Source organism: Toxotes jaculatrix, chromosome 9 (genome assembly GCF_017976425.1).
Source record: "Toxotes jaculatrix isolate fToxJac2 chromosome 9, fToxJac2.pri, whole genome shotgun sequence".
Lineage (NCBI taxonomy): Eukaryota > Metazoa > Chordata > Actinopteri > Toxotidae > Toxotes > Toxotes jaculatrix.
This window is the reverse complement of record NC_054402.1, coordinates 19,360,817-19,387,024: the sequence shown is the minus strand read 5'-3', so window position 1 is coordinate 19,387,024 and position 26,208 is coordinate 19,360,817. Positions and strand designations below refer to the sequence as shown.

The following is a 26,208-nucleotide window of genomic DNA, read 5'->3' as shown; positions in this document are numbered from 1 at the left end:
TGTTGTCCCTTCTGGGAAAAAAAAAAGTTGGAAAGTTTGAAGCGGACTGAAGACGCGCAGGGCTAATAATGAAATATGCTGCAGGTCACAGGGGGCATTCCGATAACCCCTCTTCCTGCCACCATACAGCCATGTAGTTTCCGTTTATACTTTTTTAATCGTATTTGGATCAGTTCGGTTCCAGGCAGCGGCCAGTGCGCGTACCCACATGCGCATGCGTCACTGAATAGAGGGAAGGGGGACGCGCTGTAACAGCACGAAAGCGACCAAGCGAACCGCTACATCTACCAGAGACCTTGATTCCAACCAGACAAACGCTAAACTATCGTTTCTTTTCGCATATCCGCTATTCAGTCGGGTGAACATTGATGGTATCACTACATCACTGCCTTGTTTTTTCCTGTGTGCGCGCCCTGCGGACAAGCCGTATTTGCCTTTTTTCCCACGCAGTGAATTGTCACCAGAACCAACGGCAACTTGGTTGCAACATCACTGTGCAGTACAACAGGCTCGCTCCACGGATTAAACCTCCTGTGTCGAGCAGCACTGCTGGTAAGTAAGACTGTTAAAACCCCCTTTGGAGCTAACAGAGAAGCCTGGGTGGGTCAGGAGTTCTGGACATTCTTGCAGGGAGGCATAAAAGAACATTTCCGTTGCAACTGACCTCATCACAAGATGTAAAATTGAATTTGGCTGGTACGAGTCTTGATTTGTACATTTGTGGCAGTGCGATTACTTTACTATCTTTTTTCTTTTCGTTTGATAGACTTTAGACGAGGATGGAAACAAAGGGAGGATCACTTGTGAAGGATAATGGCAAATATTACTGACTTTATTCAACCACAGACAGTTATTACGTTCCCTGTGATCAGTGGCATTGACCCAAACTTGAAGCTGAATTACAGTTACAGTCTGGCAGCAAACCAGGGCCTTACTGGGAAATATTTCTGGTCGGTGCTGATTGTTCAGAGCTCAGGGAGCTGCTTTGGTACTGTTGCATTAAGATTAGTAACATCGGTCGTCGCCAAGAAATCGAAATTGTTTTTATTTATTTATATATATTCATGTTTACTTATTTTTTCCTTGTTTATTTGGACAAACCCAGGTGTTTTTTTACATTTTACAACACTGTTTCATGCACATACATGAATATAGTTTAACAGTTAATTTGAAAAAAAAAAAAAAAGTCTTTATTTGTAGTCACTAATATTGCCTTTAATGAGGCCATACTTTCACATGACAACCTGAATGTAACTGACAGACCATGTTTTGCTCTCACTGCGGCATATTCACTATGCTATGAAGAACTTGTGCTTGAATCCATCAGATCTAGCTGTAAAAACATGATAGCTGTGTTGAACATGCCCTCTGACCGTTATTTAGGCAAATTCAATAGGCACATATTAAGGTGAATAGCCTGTGTGCAGTTTAGATTACCATCACATACAAGAATAAATGAGAACAGCTAAAAAGGGATATGATGATAAATGGGGTTTCATTTTCCATATATATATTAGTTAGGTATCAATCTCCAAAGGTATAAAAAAAAAAAAGCAGGGGTAATTTAAGAGCCCTTGCCCCAAAGAAGACACAGACTGCTCTAACAGATAAGACTAGTCATATAACTAGAGTACATCACTACAGTTGAACCTGATAACTTTAAGTTATAAAGTCCTCTTATATTATGAAGTCCTTGTTCCTGACTGGCCCTGTGCCACTGATATTCACAGCTGGATCAGGACAGTGTACACACAAAAACACACTGAACCAAAGTTACAGGGGGAGAAAGCAAATCTTGTTTGAACTTGTCTGTGGGAGGTGTGTCTTTATGGTAGACATTTGGAAAATTGGCCACACTGGCATCTGCCATCACCGCACAGGGTACAGAAATTTGACTGAGCTCATACTGTCCTAAATTTAGCAACTTCTAGCAAATACAGCCCGAACACCATGATATGCCCTTTTCAGTAATGACTCACTCCTAGTATTGATCAATGCGGCTTGAAAAATATGAACACACATCTGCCCTCAAAACCTTCAGGGAATTGTGCTCATTCTCTGGTAGACTGGTGTCTGCAATGACAGCCCACAGGGCTCAATGAGTCCTTGAGTAGGGTTTTCATGGATTCATCAAATTAAAAATGTATTGTAGTTGTCGAGCTTAGTCAAATTTAGCCCAGAGAGAGGACAGAATCTATAAAGCTGAAAAGCTTAAGTTCTAAATATTACAGAACCTCAAGGTCCTGTTTTGTAGAAAGGTTTAAATAATTAATTTAAATAACTTTATTGTCAGAAATGTCAGAAATGTGCTTACCTTGCCCACATCAGTAAGACAAAGAATTGTTATTCTATTTAGAAGTTTCTCATCTCCACTTTTATCTACTGGTAACAAAAAAAACCAATTCCTGGGACCACATATTAACCAAAAAATACTCAGAAGTGGTTTTTGACATAATGAAAAAGAAATCGGTGTGCTTTAAATCTATTCAGTTAAATATAGATTTGATAAGAGTGCCCACCTTATGAAATGGCCTTCCAAAGGAACTTTTATCACTGTTCTCTTTACGAAAGCCACTAACTTGGTAATTAAGTTAACAAGCAAAGGGAAAGTTTTATTCTTCTTATGTAGCAGAGTGCAATATATGGCCATCTGCGTTTTTTTCACCGAACCTTGTCATCGTGGTGAGATATCTTCATCCTTGTTCTTCGTGCACAAATAGAGATAGTCCATTGCAAATATTTACCTACAGATTCGATGCACTGTGTGATTAATTGCAGATGGGAAGGACTACAAAGCCCAATGAAAACTAATTGCAGTTGAGTATGTTAGTGTGGGAAAAATCCGGGATGACCTACTGGAAATTGTCAGCTGCTGCCAAGATACAACTGAGCAAACTTTCTCTTCCATAGAACTTTAGAGCAGACCTATGTCCAAAGTAGTGAGTAAGACGAGTGTAGTCAGTGACAAAAGACCATGCGTGTATGTTAGATTTTTTATATTAAATGTTATTTTATCTCACTTGTCCAGTGTCGTATCCACCATCTTTGCAAATATCCCCAAACATCAAGACCCACAATTCATTTAATTTTAACATCAAGAAGAGTGCCATGTTGCTATCATTAAAAAGACTTGACTACAAGAATGAATCATATGTCGCTGACCAGGAAAGCTTGACTGTGGACGATGTTAACTGATGTGTGTGTATCAACATGGAGTCCCTGTTGTGAAGCATTAACTTTGAGTGTTTCCCTATGTTCTGAGGCAATCACCGTTAGCCATCGTGAGCAACAGAATAATTCTGCTTCTATAACTCCAAATATTATAATACAGTATAATTATCATTTGCAAATGAAATTACAAACTCCAATGGACTAGTATTTAGTCACTGTTGTGATTCACAACTGTTGTGATTCACAACCATGAGTATTTAAGAATAGCAGGAAGAGTAAAATAGGAAAAAAAAGCAGTTTGGTCCATTAGAAAATGCTTTGTCTATATATGGAAATGTTTCGGGATGTAAAAGCTTTCAATGTGGAAAACTAATAATAAGTAGTCTGAAATCTAGGAATGTGGAAGTTGACAAAGAGGATTGGGGTACTGGAGAGAAGCCACATCCCAGAACCAAAATTGTCCTCACCATGACTGCCACAAAAAAACCCTGCAGGGATTCACCACATCTTATTTAATATACATTCTGCATACTTATGGCTCCCCGAAGGTGCCTTTTCACATGCAGATGCTTTTGGGGACCAGAAAGGGTTGATAATAGCCTGCAATTTCTTTGAAAGCTTTCCTTCATAAAAGAGGTCAAAATGTTACAAATGGGCACCAGATTTAGCTCTTCTGACTGGATTAAATTCTGGGATTATGTGTTTTAGAAGTGATTTACTGTTGTGAGCATAATACACACGTGATTTTCTTTGGTGAGTGCGTCTCTGGTTGAGAGACATCAGCTGGTAGGTGAAAGGGATTTAGAGAGGGTCATTTAGAGTCATCATTTATGTCTGTGCTGACTGCATTGCAAGGACGTTTACCCATCCGGAATCAAACCAAGAAATCTCACAATAAATCTGTTTGGCCTTGTAATCTATGTTCAGAGATTATTGATGGTACCAGGACATATTGTCATGTCTGTGTTTGATGATGATTTTCTCACAATACAAATACAAAATATACAAATTTCATACGTTAATCTGTAATATTGATCAGTATGAAAAATCACAGTTTTACATCCTTACTAAAATCTACAATAACACAACACAGCACACCTTAAGTACAGAGCTCATACTAATACCAAGTGTGTTGACATAAATATGTAAGTGTAAAAATGAGCTTAATTAATGACAACATTAGTTTAAGTTTCTGTTAATGCTAAGTACCCACAGTATTGGCCTTCTCAGCCCTCACCTTCCTTAGGAATTTGGGAGGAAGGAGCTTTAACCGATAACTCACTGACAACATTTTACCAGGGAGTGCTTTTGCCGGAATTACTCCCTCTGTCCTATTCCGTGGTTACTGCCTGACTCATCTTTAATCACTACAGTGTGTGACTAAGCTCTTTAAAGGGTCTGTCTGCATTTCTCTTTTGATCAATGCTTAGACTTGTAGCAATGCTTTAAAAACATCTGTGGCCAAGGGCACTTCTGACAGGATTAAATCATATTCTGCTGCTGCTCTGCTGGTCCCTCACATCTTGAGGATTTTTGCCCGTGTCAGTTAGCCGGCCAGTGTGCCTCGCGATATTGCACAGTGCAGTGCTTGACCCTCCCTCTGCTCTCCCAGCCAAACCTCCCTCCCCCTCTCCCCCACTCACTGTATCACACAGTCAGCCATTGTGCTGCTCTGCTCTTGTGTTGCCTGTGGTGTCTGTGAGGAAGTCCTGTGCTTTCTGTGTCTTCTGTGTTTCACGCCCCTGGGAGCTACAGTATGTCCAGCTGTTGTAGCTCTTTCAGTCATGCCCCAAAGGTGAATGGGTGTTAATGGGAATATAGAGCTATATTCTGGGCTGGAAGTAATGATTATTTTCATAACTGATTGAGTTATTTAGTCTATGAAAATGGTGAAAAATAACAGAGTCCAAGGTGAGATAGCGTCTTAAAATTACTTACTTTTTATAACCAACAGTCCACCAGTTTATGGGGATATAAAACTGTGAATAACAGAAAATCTAATCATTTGAGAGGCATCTTTGCTTAATATATGACACAAAATTGTTTAATCTTATGCCAGTCACTTAATCCATAAAAATAATTTTAGTATTAGCTATAGTATATGCTATAAAACCAAGACTGGAAAAAAGATTATCCATATCAAAGACTACATCTAAGGATGGCATTTCAGCCATTCATGCATGTTAGAAATGACTTCCTGATTAGAGCTGTAGTTTTATTTTAGTGCCCATATTAAATGCAGAGACAAATAGAAGACACAAAATAACAAGTCAATTGTGCAAATATTCTCCAATTGTGTTTGTATGTCTGATTATTTTTTGTTTTTACTACAGGAAGAGGTCCAGACCCATTAATTCAGAACCACTGAGCACGCAATCTTTTGAAATGAAAGAGGGAAAAGGTGAGTTTTTTTATTTTCTTTTTTTGATAGTTGGCCACTTTACAACTCTCTGGGAATCTCACTTACTCTCAGTTATTTTGTGGAAACGCTGGCATCAGTTTGCAGTATTTAAGCATGTGTTAATCCAGAAGCTCTTCATAATTGTTTAATGTGTGTTTTTTCAACGGAGTGATGGATTGTTTTAGTTTGTAAAATGTAAGAAAACAGTGAAAATGCCCGTGAAATTTTCCAAAGCCCAAGGTGACACATCTGGATTGTTTGTTTTGTCTGACTAGCAGTCCAAAACCCAAACACATTCATTTCACAATGATACTGAACTGAGTACAGCGAATATATTTTCTGAAGAAACTGTGAGTGAGTGCTGGGACCTGTCACCTCTGCTGCTGCTGCTAAGTGCAGACACAGGAATATCTCTGCCTGTGCTTAGCAGGGATTGAACTCAGAACCTTCTAATTATGAGACTACAGTGCAAACATGTCAGATTCACAATTTTAAAAAGAATTGTGCTTTTAGCTGTGTCAGCAGGAGTAATTGAGCTACTGTACATACCGTTTGTTTACCCCATTGTAAAACAGGACAATATGCAGGCTGAAGACAGCAAACCTATTCAGTCCATTTCTGTTATTACACCAAAGGTGCCAGGAATATGTGTTTATCTAAATAGGACTGAACTCTCGACCCGCTATTTCCTGACAGCCAGCCATGTCTACTTCAAGTAGACTGCATCTCAAGTTTGCATTCTCTAAAAATGAAGTGTGATTGCCATAAATGGAAGTCATGACAATCTGAAAGTTGTTACCAGTCAATAGAACAGAACAAATGAACAGAGTTGTCAGGAGCATATGTTTGCCCTTGCAGGATTGAACTTCAGAGTGCAGTGCTTCCCACTGAGGAAACACAACCTACAGCTAACACAATCTCAAGTTCACATTTTAATTGCCCACGGACTTGCGTTTTTTTGCTGTGTGTAAACACCTTATAGCTGTGTGAGCCACACAGCTGGAAGTTGTGTCTAATCAACCAACTCCGCTTATTAGAAACACTGTTCTAATAAGACAAGTGCCTCAGGCATGGACTGAACCCATTGAATTATTGATTTGCGGTGGGATCCAACTCCAAACCTTTTGACCCTAACACAGATCCCCACCAGTGCTAAGCAGTGCTAACTATGCCAGAGCAATAGGCTTTGAAATGTGATTAGGTTTTAGCAGATCCCTCATACTGTATTTGCAAATTAATAAATGCATATACACACAAATATTCCACAAACACCAAAAGTAAGAGCACACATTCCCGCAAATATCTCTTAATAATTAATTGATTAGGATTAATTAATTTTCTGTCAGTTGAGGAATATTTTGATCAGCTAATTAGAATAATGCAGGCCCTACAGTTCAGCACTACAATGGACACAGGAACAGGGAGGTTTGGTACAGCCTTTGTATCCTAAAGGAAAAAAAAACAGGATAAATTGGAAGGTCACTTCTGGTCATTTAGTGCTTTTCGTCATTTCCTAAACAACAGTCTGAGGACACAAACACAGCCTCATATCCAGCTGATAAGCTGAGTGTTATATGTTATGTTGTGAAATGACTATTTTGTTTTACAGGGAGGGGCTTGAGGATTCACATTCTGTGGAGTAAAGTCTGCAGAACGTCCCTGTGGTGGTGTTAATCGATCCTGTGGTTTCCACTCCTTGGCTGTCTCCAAGTTTGGGCGTGCATGATTTAGTTGTAGATTTACAGCAGTATTACATTACTGTTGTTGCAATGTTGCAAGTACATGTGCATGCACGCACATCTTAAAATAGATATTCAGCTGTGCACTCCCTCACTTTGGTATTGATTTTCAGGGATGTGTTGGTTCTGAAGCACTGTCAGGCATGTTCAGTACAACCATTCGCTCGTACAGATGGCTCTGGCTTGCAGATCACGAATCAGGAAGATTGCAGATGAGATGGGCATTGTGAATTAAAGAGTCAGATGTGCAGCGTCAAATGCCTTTTAATCTGCTTTAAGATGGAATCTGAACTCTCCAAAACACAGTGGAACAAAGCACACACTGCTGAGGCTGATGTGATGCTGTTTGATCGCATATTTCCTTCAATTCAGGGACCAAGTGGGAGTCTAGCATGAGCCTCTTAAACTGATCAGCCTTCATCTGACACCCCCCCCCCCACATCTTCCTCTTTCTCTTGTTCTTTCTTTTTTTTTTTTCACCTTGGTGTCTCTGTCGTCTGCTCTGTCCACGCTCCCCTTGTGTTTTTGCTTCTTTGCATTCATTTGTTTCTCTGCCACTCCCATTTTATCCATCCTCACTGGAGCCCAAGCCTAGTCAGGGTGGGGTGTGGGAGGGCAGGGGAGTATTTCTTCTATGACTAGATGAACCTCTGCATCATCATTTACACATCATTTAGAGCAGTTCCACTTTAAACCCTTCTCGGAAGGGGAGGGTTGCTATTCACTTTAAAAGAAGTGCTAATTGGTCTTCCTCTTTTCTGTACCCATCACTAGGATGACCTCATACACTGCGTAGACATGAGAGAGTCAAGGAGTACGTGAAAATGTCCCAGAAGACAACTAAAAGTAAGCTCTTTAGCTGACATCTGTGCATGTATTTATTTATTTTTTTTGTCAGATGTTACAGATTTGTTCTGAGTTGTTGTGGGCACACAGCAGATTACTTGAATGTAGACATTTTTCAGTCTTGTCATCACTCTGTCTCCAGAAATTCACTTCTGCCAGCTAAAACATACACATAACCTCCTGCAAGACCACATCTTGATGTTTTCACACTTTGGTTTGGTATGGATTAAACAAACTAGATATATAGCATGTTGATTTTGTTGTCTTTGGACTGAGCCAGGATAGATGTTTTCCCCCTGTTTCCAGTCCTTGTGCTCAGTAACTGGCTATCAGCTGTAGCTTCACATTGAGTGGACACACACACTCATCACTGTATGAGTTTACATCAGTGGAAAAAAATAGAGATGAGTGTCTTGAGGGTGATTTAATGACAATATGGTTAAATTTCCTGGCTTTGGATAACTTTCTTTTTTTCTTTTTGACTGGTATTTGACTGGTATTTGAAGAAGAAAACTTTTTAACCTTTGTACCTGTGCCTTGTTTCTGAATAGTAAGAGTCCATGGTTGGAAAGCTATTAATGTGCATTTCAGTTTCATTTTTCAGTACCCATGTTGGGCCTGAAACTACACCTACAAGACCAGGTGCCACTCTACACCAATTCTAGAGTGGCACCTTTTTCTAAAGATGTTTTGTTTTTTTGTTTTTTTAAATCAACAAGTACACGTCATTCCTTTAAAGGAACAGATTATTTTATATAAGATCCATGAAATCTTGGAATCTCATTTTAAGGTGTTGAGACTTTGAAGCCAGCACGTTTTGTACCTGAAATTTGATGATGCTATTTTATTTATTTTTAATTCTTGTATGTTTGCCTCTGTTTTTGTCTTTGTTGACTCCAGCATGGTGCCTTAGGCTTCTCCCAGTTCTCTTCTTCTTCATCTCTTTTGCCACATACTACTGTTCCAATGCCATACTTCAGAGGTAATTACACAAACGTTTCCCTCTTTCTTCTCTCTGTCTCCATTGCTCCAGTATTGAGGTCATATAATCACAGAAATGCCCATTTCTGGTAAAAAACAAAAAAAAGTAAGCTCATGAGGTCTGTGCAGTGCTGAGTCACTTAAAGTTAAGAACACATACCACATTTTGATCATCCAGTGGTCTGAGCTTCTGGTCAATTTAGGCCCTCACACATGCCCATTTCTTGCACTTTGTGAGTGTTCTGGACCCAGTTCCTGGCAGACTGTGTTTTTATGGATTCAGCAGTAGTTTTCATGCCAGTTGTGGTGATTGTCTGTCTTTCAGCTATGGAGGCACCAGCAAGCCTCTGAACAGTAGCAAGACTCTGTGTGGTGGCTGGCTAACCCAGAAGAAGTGGGAGAGCCTTAACTTTAAGTGAGTAATGGCATGTGTTTTTTTTTCTTTTCTTTTTTTTTTAACACAAACTGGAAGGAGTGGATGGCTTATTAAAGGAGGAAGGTATGCCAGCAATCTAAAAACAAATTTTAGTGAGAAAGAACAGGACTTCATTATGAAAAATATTTTTTCCATCTTTAATCATTACCTTAAGTTTCAGTAACTCCAGTGGAATGTATTGATGAAATGGTTGAAAAGGGCACTATAAAAACCAAGATTGGCTAAAAAGAAGAATGAGCTCTTGATAAAGTTTTTGGAGGCAGACATAGCTTGTTTGTCCTCCTCAGGTTCTGCCTTGTTAAGTAATCATTGTTCCACAGCCCTGAACCCCTAATCATATATATTTTCTCTCTTGCTCTATTATCAGTTTATTCAGCTGTATATTTACTGGTCTTTTGTGTGCTCGGTTCTGTTACCAAGTAGTGATATGGTCTCCATCTGTGGTTTATCCTAACTTCCTCCAGGGTCACAGTTTATTTCTTCAGCCCAGCAGACCTTCCACTGCCTGCCCTTTAACCTTCGAAACAGTCAGGATCCATAATCCCTGTGTTTAGTCCTATAAAAGAACTGGATTTGCATTAGGCTTCTCGACGGTACTTCTTGAATTTTCACATCAGTCATTACAGTCACAGGGAGGCCTTCCAGGCAAACACAGTGACATTTCTCTAATTAAACCCCTCCCTGGAGGTTTATCCTGATCTCCTGTGGAGAGCTAGCTGGCACACGAAGGTAATAAACGTCTGAGAGACTCTCTGTCAGAGACAGTAGGTCATAAACAGCTGGAGTCTGAAGCCAGTGGACACAGGAAAGCAACTGTTTCACGTATTACAACCTGCCATATTTGTCTCACTCCACAGGCTCTGTGAACGTTATTGTTTTCTTTTCCCTCTCCTCAGCAGAGAAATGCCAACAGAGGATTTTAATGAGGGAAATTTCTATTGAATGACATCACATAAATGGCTGGTTTGCTTATAATGAGTCTGGTTTACCTGCTTAATAGATACCAGAACATTTGGGAAAGTTAAGGCATCAGTCAAACATATCAAGCAGTTTTCCATGTGCCAGTATGAACGCTGTACTGTTTGGCAGTACACTTGGTATTATCCATTGTGTGGTTTGAGAGTCATTATAGCCAAAAAAATAAAGTAGTGTTCTTCATCCTCGCTGCCTTATGCCTCATTCATATCCTGCCCTCGTCTCTCGGCCACAAACCCTCATGTAATGTAATATATCTATACAATTAAACCCTGTGTGCTGCAGTATTATGTTGTAATGCCAGCTCTGATATTTCTCATGCAGCATTAGCAGACGAACGCAGCTCTTCCTGAAACTAGAGGATTTCTTCTGGCGGGAGCATCTGTCAAAGCTGGCATTACCTTATGGCATTAAGGGCAGTGGTATGTTGATTTCACATTATCCTCTACTCTCTCTGCTCAGTTTACTCAGCACATCCTGGTATTATGGGTTGTTTTATGAAGGTGTGTGATTTATATTTTTTTTCATACTGTATAGGAGTAGGTGCCGTATAGATGTACGAATGTTAACACCAGCTTTGACCTTCACTTTAGATTTTAATACTCACTTCTACTAAGCTCTTTTAATATTTTATGATTGAAGTTATGACCAAACCTGACAATGAAATCTGTGATAATCTTCTGTTATAAAGGCATAGTGCTTTAATAATATCACAAACTGTCATTGTGGGTTTTGGTTATGCATCTATATGTGATCAGGATTGCAGATTATATTTATGGCATGTAGGTCTTTGATCCCATAAAACAATTTAAACACCACATACCAACCTTTTATGTGAACTGCACTTCTGTATTGAAAGTTTTAAAAACCACACCTTTTCAACTGCTCCATTTCTTGTTTTCGTTCCCAGAACTGCTGCTACTGAAAGTTCTTGCTGTAACTGCAAATTACCAGGTGCCAGCCAACATTGAAAAGTAAGTGTGAGCGCACATGAGCAAGTTTTGTCACAAGATGCTGAAGACCAACGTTTTATTGCTGTAGCCCAAGTTTTGATTTATTTTTTAGCTATTGTTGTCTTATATTTGTGTCTTATATTACTAATTATTAAATATTTAGTCCATCGCGCAGTACAAAAGGAAATGTCCTGTTCCAGTTGTGTTACACATATACATTTTTAGTCCTAAATGACTTTCTTTACTGTCATTATGGGTACTTGGGTGAAGCTACTTGTACCAAGCCACATGCCTATTCCTCGTAACAGTCAAGAAAGCAGAGTTGAGTTTTATTGCTGTAATAATGAACAAATTGCCTGGCCTGGCCTGGCCTGGCCTGGCATGGCATTGTCATGTATCTGGAGAGGTGGTATTTTATCTCTAATTGTACAAAACATTAAAACAGCCATCATGGGACCTTGCTGTAAAAAAGCAAAACGTTGACTCAAAATTTCAAGGCCACAAACTTTTGGTTTAAAGTTTAACTTAAGGTTTAGCCTTTAATTTTATCCAGTTTAGAATTTTCACATCTGTCAACTTATTCCAAATTTCATCAACATATTATATCACAACTCAGAATTAGCATTTCTGTTAATTTACTCTAAGTTAAAGAAGCAGAAATCCATACTCCATACTGTATCCACTTGAAATTCTTTGTTTACAAATGAGATCAGATTTTTTAACTGTATGATTTGTTGTGTCAAGCTTTATCCCTCATGACAGCTTTTGCTTTCCTGTCAGTAGTCACAATAAGCTTGGGAACAACATTCCTCAGTGTTCCTTACATAAAAGCGGCACAGGAAGTGTCTGAAATAGACCTCCATTCGCAGTGGTTTGCTTTGTTCTAAGTTTTTGTCAGACACCATCTGACTCCTCTGAAACACATAGTACAAAAACACTTGTAACGTCCTCTGACGTGGCTTTTTTCTTTATGAGACACAATAAGAATTTTAACCTTAATGCAATGTGTTCTGGGAAGTGTATATAAATCAGCTAACAATATTTCTAAATAACTTAGTTTGATTAGTTAAGTTAATTAAACAATCCCTTGGACTTTTAGTTGACTGAACTCATGATTTTAAGTTCTGAAAGTGACAATTAAACAATTTAAACCTGAAACAGACCAACGTACCTAATTACATTGAGTTAATGATAAAAAACAAAACGTCTATTTACTATAACTCATGAGATTCTACGATAAGAATTATTTTTCTTGCAATACCTTACTAAAGAACTTGAGTTAACAGAACTGAAGTTATCAGGACCCCCTCACTTTTGTTGAAGAGATTAGATTAATATGTTGGCGCAATTTCACATTTTGCTTGAAAAGGCAGATAGTTCACATTTCTAAGGCCTTGTCTTTTATGCTAAAGAATATAAGTTTCAGTTTTTAGTTCAGTGCTGTGGGAGGGGTGGATGAACATAAATGTGCCACATTTCAAGTGCGTGTATGTGTTTATGTTGTTTATCCACAGGCTTGAGTGCAGAACCTGTGTGGTTATAGGCAATGGCTTTGCTATCAAAAACAGCTCCTTGGGAAGCATCATCAACAAATACGACGTGGTCATTCGGTAAGCAAGGATAACACAATAACACTGCATATTTTATCAGTGAAATCACATATGCTTAATGTTCCTGTTTTTACTATTTAATTCATTACACATAGGGAAGAGGAATAAAATAGGGTAGGCGTGAATATTTGGGGGAACTACCTTCATGTTTGAGAATAGTTCAGACTGAGAAATTAGGAACAGACGGATCCTTGCTAGATGGTGAGTGTTGATTTTCCCCCACGACTTAAAGCAGGATATAAATTCACTTGGCCGATGGCTAATGTAGGACAGTGTCCAAGTGTGACCATCTGACCCTGACATAGAGTTGTCCTGTCAACAATTAGCAAACCTTCGGGTCAAATCAAGTTCTTTAAAGGAGGCAAGAAAGCATTAGTTTACTCAGGGACAAAGGCACTGTCAGGCATCTGACTTTACAGCCTTGGAATGAACACATGCATTCTGAGTTTTTATAAGCCTCTTTCAAACAGCCAGACTTTGGCCTGGCCACAATGCATTTTTCTCCCCCTCATCAACCCCCAGTCCTTCTCCCTCCTCACATCTCTCACTCTCTTCTCAGAAGCTAATCGTTCCCTGGCCATGTAGAGTAAGGTTATTGACATTCAGAATTCAATACATGCCTGAGAGTTTGACGTCATCAGGCTGGTTCTGTCGTTGAAACACAGCTAGACTCTGTTAAAGCCTGTTGAGATTTAAGTCTTCAAAGTCATTGGCCAAACAAGGTCTCAGTCTGCGCTACTGTGTTAATTATTTAGTCAAGGAATGAGAATTTATGATGTGGCTGTGTCAAGAATTTGTTAAAAGTACCAAAGCAAGCATGTTTCCAGAATGAAGCACAAATCTAATTTTAAGCCAGTTAGAGTATCACTTTAAGGCAGCTGTCGGAGGTGACACAACACATATGGAAAGCTTAACACAACTCTGTGTGTCATGCAGAAATACAGCAAACACTGCAGAAATGGCAGCCTTTATGTATCAGAGTCACACGGGTGGCGGAGTGAAGTCACAGAGAAAACAATGCTTTTAGACTTAAATTAAAATCAGTCTTAGTTAAAATCATGGTATATGTAAAACGGTAAGTAAGAGATGTTTGTTATTACTCCAAATGAATGGCTTGCTGGTTGGCTAACCAATGAGCCAACTTGGTTAGCCGGTACATCCCTTTGTTGTTGGGTGTCATTTGCTATAACTGAAACCATAATTTTGGTTAAACGATACCACAGCTTCCATGAAAATGAACAAGCCCGACAGTGCAGGTACATATGCATATGCATATTCGTAACTTTGTTTGTATTCACAAACACTCTCTTTTAAAATCATTTTTGCTGACTTTTTTATTTGTATCTCTTCTGTATGAAAGTTTGTACACTTTTCAGTGTGTCTGAACTAGCAGCCCTTTGACCTGCCCATGACCCACAACTTTTGTCTACTGGTGACGTTTAACCATTATTGAACTGTGGGCTTATGGGAACGTCTTTCCTTTAAAGGCCACTACAAACAACAATATTTATTATAGGTGACATTAGCGTGTGAAACACGTACTGTTAATCAAGGCTCTGATTTTTATATTGTTACAAATGTCAGTGGGATTTTAAATGAGCTAAAAAAAGAACTTGAAAGTTCTGGTTTTAACCCATGTCTGTATGTTCTTTCCGTCAGGGATAAATATTTGAAATTATTTAAGTAAAAAGGTTATTTAGGCTTTAGGAGGCTCACACTGATATTTGTTGAAGTCACACTTCCTGTATCTCTACAGTTAAGGTGGCATGCAAAAATGGAAATCCCCAATAAAGCAAACCTGAAAGTTCTTGTCCCTGAATGTTGTGTCATGTCCCCTGCCTCAGGTTGAATAATGCCCCAGTGAGAGGCTATGAGGAGGACGTGGGGAACAAGACCACCATGAGGTTCTTCTACCCCGAATCAGCCTCCTACAACCCTGGACTGCACAATGACCCCAGCACGCTCATGGTCCTGGTGCCTTTCAAACAGCAAGATCTCCGGTGGCTCAAAGAAATCCTCTATAATGAGAAGAGGGTACAGGATATGTGTGAGAATGCACTCTCTCACACACAGACACACACACATGCTTCCCGTATCACTCTGTCTCACTTTTGTCCTCTCCCACACATAAACACACTCCTTTTAACTTCTTTCCCAGCCCTCGCCAACCATCCATGTCAGGAACAAATACTTGAAAGGTTCGACTTCACTGATGCCAGTGCCCTTTAGAGTTAAATGTAGTTTCCATCGCAGACATCCTTCACACTGTTGCTCCAGGCACCTCCGGGCTCCTGCTGCTAATAGTTGCAGGGTCATTACCCACTAATTTGCACATCGATTTAGTTGCCTCAAGACATGAGGGAGTCATAGGTTCAGTTGCACCTCTGTTTGTGTAAATGAAGTCCGTGTGCCAACCAAAAATAGAGATATTCTACTCTCTTTCTGTTCTTTCGTTCCTTTCAGGCGCACAACATCGTGGGTCTTATTGTTCTCTATTGTTTATGTGTTCTTTCCAGGTCAGAAAAGGCTTTTGGAAGCCCCCTCCCCAAATCTGGTTGGGTGATGTCAGTACAATCAGAGTGCTGGACCCCCACTTCTTACACCAGACTGCAGACAGACTACTCCGGATTCCTCTGCACCCCAAGAGTAAACAGGTGAGAGATTGCTTCCACGTCACTGTTTCATGAATCATGAATCTGCAGACAATTGTAGAAGTTCTGGTTCAGGTCCAAACCAATTTATTTTCCTGTCCTTAATTCGAACCAATCAAATCTCTGACTCAGTCTTTCAGTCTAAAACTGATCTATAAATGTGGTGGTCATGCTCTTTCTCTGTTGCAGCTCATTAACAGTGACCATTTTTGGCATCCTCAACTGCAATTTTCCCACTCTCTCTTGTTTGTTCCCTTTCTCACATACCTCCCTTTTTTCTCCTTTTGCCCTTCACTGCTTTCCACATGAATGTTAACGAGGCTGGATGGAGCATCCACTGATTAGCCACAGCTCTTCGAGTGATACGTCTTGAGCGCTGTGATAAACAGTTTACTGGAAGAGGCATTTCTCTTGAAATGTAGCCGGGTCAGTAGCGATTTTGTGGATCCAATTACTGCAAAACATGATGAAGATTAGCTTCTGCTTGGCATTCTGGCATCTCATTACAAGATAAGCTACTCGATTCTTCTAGGCTGCACAGTGAATCCCTGGGAAATAATTGGCTTTTGAAGGAAAGCCAAAATATTGTATAAATTTCAACCAGACGTTCTGTTTTTAGAATAAGAACAGTTCCCAATGTTCCCTCTCTGCAAAGCTGATTGTTGCTGTTTTCTCAGGAAAATGTCCAGATCTTGTCCCTGATTTTTCACAGTTTCAAGGTTTAGTTGATCTTCATCGAGAATGTTTTGTGACTTTTGGCTCAGTTAAATGAAAATGAAAGTAAAGGGTAAAGTGAAGCAAAGAGAAGGTGACTTCATCTAAATACAGCAAAAGTGGAAACATAACTTTAAACTGACACATGAAACTTATTTGAAGAAGAGTGATTGTGCAATGAGGAAACATGACACAACTTTTTGTGTTTGTGTTATGTGTTTTCGTTTCACAAATTGGACCTTGACTCACTCCCTCTTTGGCTGAGGCATTTGAATTTTGAAACACCCTGGGATTTTGACTTGAACCATTACTCATGTAGAATGAAGTTTTTCTTGGCTCATTGCATCCCATCTGCCAAGTGGGGCTTGTTGTGTGTGTTTGGTGGGGATTGTCTCTGACGTGGGCCCGAGCCAAGTTTTGTTTTGGTTCTGCTTGTTCTCCTCTCCTGAGCCCTTTTTGTCAAAGAGTGACGGGGGTGTTACCCTTTTGGACTGCAATACAAACACGACTGGCTGGTGCGTTAGAAGAGCGAGCAGTGGGAAGGCAGTGATCCTACAGGCGACCAGCGGGCTTACCCGACAGGAGCTCTGCAGCATCTGCACAGGCTGTATTGTGAAAGGTTTCAGGGGGGAGAGTAAGGTGGGCAGGAGGCAGGAGAAAGATGGTGAGGTGAAGTGTTGGGAGGACTGGGACCTACAGGTAGTACAATTTTACTAGCTTCAACAGCATTAAGACATCTGACACTGCATTAGCTTCATTCAGGGCTGCAAATACATATAGTTTTTTTTTTTTCTTAAACAATAGGAATTTAACATGCTTAACACGCTAGATATCCCTCACCATCCTCGCTGTCAGTCTACTTCTGTTTCCTTTTTCTGTCTTTGTTCTGACTATAGCAGATTTTCACTCTGCACATGCCACACCCTTCTTCAGAAAGCCAAAGCCTCTCATTTCCTTCCGTCCTTTGTTTGCACCCAACATCACAGGCTCGCATGTACACACAGCAAATATTCCTAGGTTCGCTCTTGTCTCCCCAGACACAGGATTGTGTTAAGCTCTCCTAGGTCTGGCTTGCAGTGGTGACAGTATGCAGCCGGCCCTTGACCACCCCCCCCCGCCCCCCCACCCTCACCAAGGCTCCACAGGCCTGCGTCCAAACTATGCACCAGGCTGCTGCAGAGCTCTGGTGTTCGCCTGTGTGCTGGCCACCACATGAGGCTAATACACACAGAATGTTAGATGAGTCCCATTGTGGGGTTCTCATTCATTTCTGAATTAAATAAAAAAAAAAAAAGACAGTCATGCTCAAGTCACATTGATTTGTTTGGATGTTTCAGAGAGGACAGAAGAGTACAGAAAAGAGGTTTCAGTTTCTTATCAGGACTGTCATGGTCACATCAACTTCTGAATCATTGCAATAGATTCAGTAGACCTCTCTTGAGGTAAGATTTTACCATGAGTGCAGTTTATGCCCACGGCGCTCAAACGCAGATAAGCACACACTGCCATACACACACCCATTTATACACTCGTAATATTTCTTTCGTACATTTCTTATCAGTGAAGCCAGAAGTAGGGAGCCCAAGATAAGTAGACCTGATCCAAAATGCAGTCGACCCAAACAGAGAGAGAATACCAACACCTGCAGCAGCACAATGCGCTATCAATTAACCCAATTAGATAACAAGCAGCTGAGGTGGAAGAAATTAATAATAATGATGATGATGTCCTAAGAAGGAATGTAAAGCCACTAAAATAATTTGTTTATGTTTCAAAGATAGATTTATATGAATAACAGTAAAAAGAAAAGTCTTATTTCCACCTCCTGCACCATTAATAAAACACTCCAATATATGACATGAGTTCAGTATGATAATTGCCTACGTGATGTGAGTTCAGCACTATTCATCATTCAACTTTCAAGGTTTATTTATTTACAGATCTGTCTGACCCTTCAGTAACCTTTGATCGAACTCAAACACCTGTTTGCTTTCTGAGAAGAAAAAAACAATGAGCCTGTATTAAAGTATAAAGTAAAACTAGGAAATGATGAAAATGAACAAAAAGGCAAAATAAACATTTTGAATAAGTAAAAGTAAATAAAAAGAATGACAAACCTGAAATTCAAATGATAAAAGAGAAAAAAGTATGTTTTTGCTTTAGAGAGCGTGCTGCCCTGTCATTTGGCTACAGTGTCAAAAGCCACTTCTTTGCAGCAGCATTTTTCAAGATTCCATTCAAATATAAATAATCTATATACATAATTTTATCTGGCTTTATAGTCATTTGACTAGTTTTGGTAAAAATCAATCGTTTAGGCAGTCAATAAGCTCTAGCTAGAGAATATATGAGAAGTAAACCCTTGTAAACACTGGTACATGCACCAATGATAAACTGGACAGTAGTTATTTTCTTGCAGACAGGGCTCTACCAGAGGAAACTTGATGATAACATGGAAAGTTGCAGAGGAGACACATATGAAAAGGCTACCGCAAAGAGTACAGCACTTTAAAAGGGATTGAAAGACAACGTTTCTTCGTTCCCCAGGTCATGTGGAAATGATTCTCCTTTTTGCCTCTGTGAACATGGATAATCATTGACAGAGTCATATGGGAAATGGCAAACAACGCAGGGAAATCTCTGCGTTAAGCACGAGCCCACCAAGGGCAACACAACAAACATGTCTCAACTCGTTAAATCTTGGATTAGTTTTATTTCTTCTTTTTTCCTCAAACAAGCAAAAAAGATGTCAGTGGGGTCAGATACTGTCCCTTTTATTTTTTCCTGTTTTCCAAAAAAGCAGATCACAAGTGACAAGCACAAAAAATGCAGAAAAATGTATTTTAGCACTTCTATAGCAAAGGTTTGTTCAAGGAGGGCAACTCAGGACACTGCCACTTTCTCCTCATAAGGAACTTAGACCTATATCTTTCAACTTCATCTCCTATCTCTTTGTAGCTCTTATCCTGAACAGTCACTTTAGAAACATATCAAGAGAGCTAATCATCATTGCTGATAATAGACATTCAACCCCTCTTTGGCTCTTTGACTTTGGCATGTATAGAGATTCCTACATTCATACAACATCACAATCCAGATGTGAAGACCTCTCCACATCAACCCAGGGATGTAACTTATTTGTTTTCTCTCAGTCATGTAAGAGATTTTAACTTTATCATAAGGAGAGGTTAGCTGATGTCATCAAATGCAGCTGTGAGGTGTCTTTTTAATGGCATCCAAAGTCTATTCTCATATCTCTGATGTCAGATTTCCACAGAGCTGCGCCAGTGAGAAATTTGCTTCTGTCAAAGACTTCTCTTAATTTTTTTTGAAAATAGAATATGAAGACATATTTCAGCTGAAATTGAACCAATTTCTCAAGTATTTTGACCAAAAACATCGTGGGAAATTGGCCTGAAGTTGTTACTTGTTACTTGTTACTGGCATCAGCAGTAATTTTCTTCAGCTGAGGCTGTACTAACAGTAAACAGAGTAAGCTGTTGCAAAACACCCAGTTTGCAGGGGGAGACTTGCTTAAGTGCAGTAACTTTTCAGCGTCAGGTGATCTCTGCACAGGATGTTGTAGTTCCTCTGAAACTAGCATGAAATTTGATGTTTTACGTTACGTAACACTGATCTAGCAGAGAAATGGTAAGTGCATTCAACCTGTGTGGGAACAACAAGCAGATGTCACCAAGAAATGTAGAACAAATACAGCACTGCTGAGATTAGAAAGAATTCTGCACGTGGAAAGGCTTGTGTTGATGAACTGCATGTGAGGGCCTTGGACAGCTGCTGGCCTCTCTTACCATCTAGTGGTGAAGTGAGAGGCTACAGTTCAGTCATGGTATTAATGCCTTGATAGAAGAGACTGTAAAACACTGGACATTTTACTGCAAGAGCTGCTTAATTCAGCTGGACTTTTCTAATGTTAGCTTAATGTGTTCAAACTCAGTGAGTGGAGTTTTATGTGATTCTGCTGTCCCTTTTTGTTAGCAGAAATATGAGCAGAAAAATTCCCGTGAATTTTGATGCAGTCTTTGTGACACTGTCAACCCATTCTTTGAGGGCATTGGCTGCCTGCCTGTGGGTCTTTTTACATGCTGCCACTGGGATGACAGAAATTTTTAAATCATACACATAAGAGCTTATAAAGGATTTTCAAAATAATTGCAGTGAACTGTCATCCAGTTTTGTCTTTTACAGAATCCAGTGCATCCTACCACGGGTATCCTTGCTGTGTTTGTTGCTCTCAACTACTGTGATGTGGTCCATGTTGCTGGTTTTGGATACCCAAACTCAAAGAGCCAAAAGCAACCTATCCATTACTATGGATATGACACCATGAGGTCCATGAAGGTGGGTAGCATTCACTTTCCATCTGTGGTAATTAGGGCTGAACGATTTATCGTTTTTTGATCGAAATTGCGCTTTCAGACAAGGCGATCATGTGATCGCCAAAGCTGCGGTTTATTGCAGTGGTCCTGACTGACCCAGGATCTGCTGTGCCAACTGTTTTACACATACATGCCGTCTCCCTACCTGCCCAGCTCACCAATCAGAAGCGGCATGCTGACAGGTCACGCTAGCCAATCAGTATAACCTGCTCCACCTGCTGCTTAATTACTAAAAATGGCTTTAGCTGGGCCAGAAGCGGAGTTACAGGATTTAATCCCCAATAAAAAACAAAACAAAACACGTCGGTCATTTGGAAGTATTTCGGGTTTAAGGCTGCAGACGTGCACCTGAAACAGGTACTGTGCAAAACCTTGTAACATCCAGCGGAAACAGCGAGTTTATACCGGCACTTGAAAAATCACCACAGGCGTTTGCATGACGGAAAAGTTCGGTGAGAAGTCTAGCGAAAATAGAAAAATAACTGCCACTGGTCAAGGACTTTATAGAATGTACATACATGTTTCTTACATACATTTGAAATCAATTCTTAACTTTAGTTTTCAGTCTTGCATTAGAGTAATGGCGTTTAATGTTTCCATGGTATGATGTAATTTTCTGTCATGTTTGTAAATGTTACTGTACATTGTGATTGTTGTACTGAAGCTTGATTTGAAGAAAATCGTGAGTCAAATCAAAATCGCAATTAGATCTTTTCCTAAAATCGTTCAGCCCTAGTGGTAATACACATGCTTTCAGTTCTTTAAATACTGATGCACGTCTTTCTGTTGCAGAATTCTTACCATGACCTCAATCATGAAGCTGAAGCCTTAAAAAGACTGGAGGATTCAGGAGCTATTTTGTACCTGCATCCACATTTATGATACACACACTCTTCCAGTTTGATTCAACCCCCCCTCACCAAATTGTATCTGAATTTGGTTTGGGTCATCTGATTCAAATCAGAGCTTAATGTGCCTTCTGCATTGGGATAAAAGACATTTTACTGGTACATTAAGTTGTCAGTTGGTGACATGATTGTCACCGATTTTAGCTCTTAAGAGCATTTACTTCCCTGGCACCTTATATTCTGTCGAACTGAAAGACATGAAAAGCTGTTTAACTGCTTTTTAAATGGATGTCCTTTCATTTATCAAGTGGAGTTTTGCTTTAATTTTGAAGGTATGTAACTTGTAACTTGGGCAAACTGTTATTTGAGTAACGATTTTAAAAGTTAAATGTTTGCATTAAGACTTTAAAAGTTTGCAAGATAGCCTCTATTCATGGGGTGACCTAGTTGTCTGTTTGTTGCGTCTGATTATGTGGGATTTTGGATAATTCCAGTGCAGTGGTGTTGTTTTTAGGGTCATGTGACAGTATGCACGTATAAATGCCACATGGTAGGAATCAAGGATTTCAGTTCTACGGCTCAGGTGCTTTTGTTCATGCACATCAGTGAGCTGTAAAACGAATCAGTATGATTTCTTATACACTTACCATGGTTTGAGATTCATTTTTAATTCTATCAAGTCAGATATATTCTTTCTTCTGAACTCTGTCGGTTTTATGCTTAAAAAAAGGTGTTAGGTGTTCAAACCTAAGGTGATTTCTTATGAACTTCACTTTCAGCACACATCTTAGTTTAAGTGAAATGAAAATTAACTGATCAAACCTCATTCACACAGGGGGATTACGTTCACGTGACTTTTAGATTTTTTTCAGACTGGAAATACAATTTGTATTTTTTACAATTAGTAGATTAGATTACTATTGTTTTTAATTTATTTAATTCTTTCCAGAAACAAGCAACTGGAAAATTTTATACTGTTAATAATGAAATAAATTTTTAATTAAAAGGTAATCACAATGATTCTCATTTACTATCCATGCAATATAACTCATTTTTTGTCAACTTACAGTTGAATACACGTTATGGGAATTACTACACTTTAAAGGGTTGACCTGCATTGAGCTGTTTGACAGACATGAATATGATATTACGTTTCACCACTAGATGGCAGACAATCTCTGTTGCATGCATATTGTGCAGTAGGTACTGCACTGCACATGGTGCAGTCATGCAGCAGTCCATCTTAAAGTGCCTGGGGTAATGGTAACAGCCCCAGCACTAACACATGTGCTAGAGAACACACGTACAGTATGAACATCTGGAAGACCAGAAAGTTCCACAATGCTAATAACTGAGAATGACTAACATACATTTGCCACTAGCGACGGATGCTGATGGTGGTTTCTAGTTTCTGTGCACTCGGCCCTCTATTATTGTTGACATGAATGGACTTGTGCCCTTGGCATTTATAAACCAGGCGTGCTCATATGGTGGTATGACAGGGTCCAGTTTATCAGCTGAAATCAGAGTGACAGTAGACATTTGTTGTGCTTTCAATCAAATTTATTGCAGTAGATGCTGTAATACTGCCACAACAGCAGCTACTAATAATGACAATAACAGCTTACTTATTGTACCACATGCCTGATGTTCTGGCATGAATCTCAAATGATGTGTGCTTGAATGCAGTGTGGTATCTTTTGAATAGTGATGTAGACCTTCTCCTCAAGGTCAGAGTATAACAAAGGCACTTTTGTCGTGTAAGTAAGAAGCACTTTGTTGGTGTCTGCTATTGTGCTAGCAAATCTTGCAGAGAGATGTTTTTAATGCCATGTACTAATTCTGCTGTGGTACATTTGCTCAGCTGTATGTTCCATTTTAAATCTGTGTGTTTTGCCTGCATATTGCTGATACTGAGGGCAATCCTATTTACAGCAGGGTAGAGACCACACTCATACACCTACCCTCTTATTCAGTTCACTGGAATTGTCAATGGTTAGCGCTAACTGATTTTCTTGCCACTGAAAGCCAATCTGACAGCAAACAAAATGTCCTTTTCAGCCCATTTAAAGCTCATCATTTCAGTTCTGAGAGCTGCCCATTATGTGTGGAGGGGACATTGTCTGTTAGTGTAAAACCATCCATTTTCAACCCCTCCTCGTGCATTCAGACATGTTTAAAAAAAGTTTCACATTCATTCACATTCACAGGATTACACGCCTACTGTACGTGCACGTTTCTACTCAGATGCACAAGCACCTTAACTGTATTGTCTCCTCAAAATGTATGCAAGCGATCCTTTTAGTAAATTATCTGGACTGTTGATATGCATTTGTTTTCTCAACAACACAAGGGAAGTGTTGAAGAAAGAGCACCGTCATGCCACGCTTGATGAGCTGTGTTCACTTCCCTTACACAACAGGGAGTTACATAATTGAACAGGATTTGTGTGAATCTGCGGGATGTTTATATGACAACTGCAAATCAGGTCAGACTTTTCAGGAGAATCTATTGTACTATAAGCACACCTTTGAACCCCCAAGTGCATCTGTGTGCTGCAGAACAAACATGTTATGTGCCGTACAGTGCTGTCAACCAAAGCGTCTTGCGATACAGTGAGTGCATATGTTTTTAGCACTGGTAGCTCCTGTGTGAATTAAAGTCATAACCCCGGCGCTGATCACACTGTGCTGTACCAACTGAGCCCTACAAGCCCATTTATGCATGTTACAGTGACCAAATGAGCCCATAGTGTCTCTAAATAATAAGATTCATTTGAAATGCATAGCTTTGAACTTTCAGGCAGACCCCACGAAACTATGACCATAAATGTATTGGCTCAGATTTTACAATGCAGTAATTTCATAGAAAAATACATGGTCCATGATGATTGCTGTGCCACTGTGTAAGTGCAGCCTCATGCAGGCAGAAGCTCTGACAGTGTGAATGTTATTACAGGATATCTCATTACACCATCTGCTCTCTGCACAGTGTTCTCAGCCCGCCGGTGCAACATCTTACTTTAAAGCAGTTGTTTTCTACTTGAAAGTCGTGATTCTCTGATAGATCACAAGATGATTTTGCACATGCTGCACTCTAAGGTGGGAATGGGAATCTAATACAGGTTTTTGTTTCATTATATAGCTTCTTAAAGAAATGAATATGCAATAAAAAATAAAATAATAATAAGGAAAAGAAAAAAATCATATTTATGCTGGTGACTGTTGTACCAGGGGGATGACAAGCTGGAATACTTTATTTCAAGGTGCCACAAGTCCAAAAAAGCACCAGAGTCATTGTTGGTGTTGGCTTTTTCCCTTATGTGAGCGCAGCACAGCAATCTAGTGAAGACACCTGAGGCCTCCTTTATTCTCAACATTGTTAAAAAAAAAAATGAAGACACGCAATTTGGCTCTACGGCGTGTCTGTGTAAGAAGCCCAGCGGACAGTTTGTGTGGGAAGAGGTACAGTATGTAGCCGGCTACCTAGAGAGAGGGCATCTGGCTTGGCTCACTGATAACTCCCCCACAGCCCAGAGAGCTGCCGTGAGTCAGGTGCTCATGCAAACACAACACTACCATGGGAACCAGGAAAATGAGTGGGAAATAAGAAGAGTGAGGGAGAAAAAAAAAATGATAAGCGGCTTTTCTCCAGTGTGAGTTTTGCTAGTTGTGCTTTTCCTTCATAAAGCCCCTTTTCCCGAGTCTCATGTGGGCACTGCCTCCATGTGATGTCGGATTTTCGGTATGATTTCCATCCATTCCTCCCTACAGAGAGGCCTCGGGCTAAGAAAAAAAAGAAAAATGTGTGATGCACAGTTTTCTTGAAATGGACAACTGTCAAAAATAGCAACAGACAAAAAAACCCCCCCAAAAAATAGAAACAGACTAATTCACACCACTTTATGCTAAGTGGTTCCACGATGTATCTGTTGCATAACTCAAAAGGTCAGCCAACTCAGCTGATTTAAAGGCTAACATGCCATCACTGTTTCCTCACAGGCAGCCAAAGGAACATTTTGTGTTAGTTCAGTTTTTGTTTTTTGCTGTGAACTCATTAAAAAATGACACAATATTATGATTTCAGCATAAATTGGCTGCTGAAATAAAAAGTCGGGTTAGAATGAAGGTTTTATTATCAGGTTTTATGAAGGTTATGTTCTGTTTTTCTCTCAGTCAACTCTCTTACTAAGATTTTAAATTAATGCGGAGCAAAAACTGAAGGAAACAGGACCTGTTTTGAGTCCAAGATGAGCCACAAGTCTGTTAGAGCATGACACGTTTCAAGTCTTCCAAAGAAAACTGCAAATCAAAAGGTCATTGCAGTGACATGGCAGTGAAACAAGAGGATTTCAACATTTTCCTCTTATTGCTGTTTTAATAGTGTTATTTGGAAAGGTCCTTTTCTATGGTTTTAAAGTTGGGAAACAAGAAAACACAGATGTATATATATCTGCAGCTGAGATACTAGTTAGTCAAATTAATAA

General features: G+C 39.7%; 1 protein-coding gene across 2 annotated transcripts; it reads left to right on the top strand.

Annotated features, from left to right (window-relative positions):
• Positions 1–207: 207 nt before the first annotated feature.
• On the top strand, positions 208–21,786 carry st3gal4 (ST3 beta-galactoside alpha-2,3-sialyltransferase 4). 2 transcript variants are annotated; one of them, XM_041045810.1, is made up of 12 exons: positions 208–552; positions 5,505–5,572; positions 8,086–8,157; positions 9,058–9,139; positions 9,464–9,553; positions 10,874–10,971; positions 11,460–11,523; positions 13,017–13,112; positions 14,957–15,146; positions 15,629–15,766; positions 20,684–20,836; positions 21,667–21,786. In XM_041045810.1, exons 3-12 carry the CDS (start codon positions 8,136–8,138, stop codon positions 21,754–21,756), a joined length of 1,023 nt encoding a protein of 340 aa, XP_040901744.1. In that variant the 5' UTR covers positions 208–552; positions 5,505–5,572; positions 8,086–8,135; the 3' UTR covers positions 21,757–21,786. The 2 variants fall into 2 exon arrangements, with proteins under 2 accessions (XP_040901744.1, XP_040901745.1); XM_041045811.1 differs by having other exon boundaries at positions 7,182–8,157.
• The last annotated feature ends 4,422 nt before the right edge of the window (positions 21,787–26,208 follow it).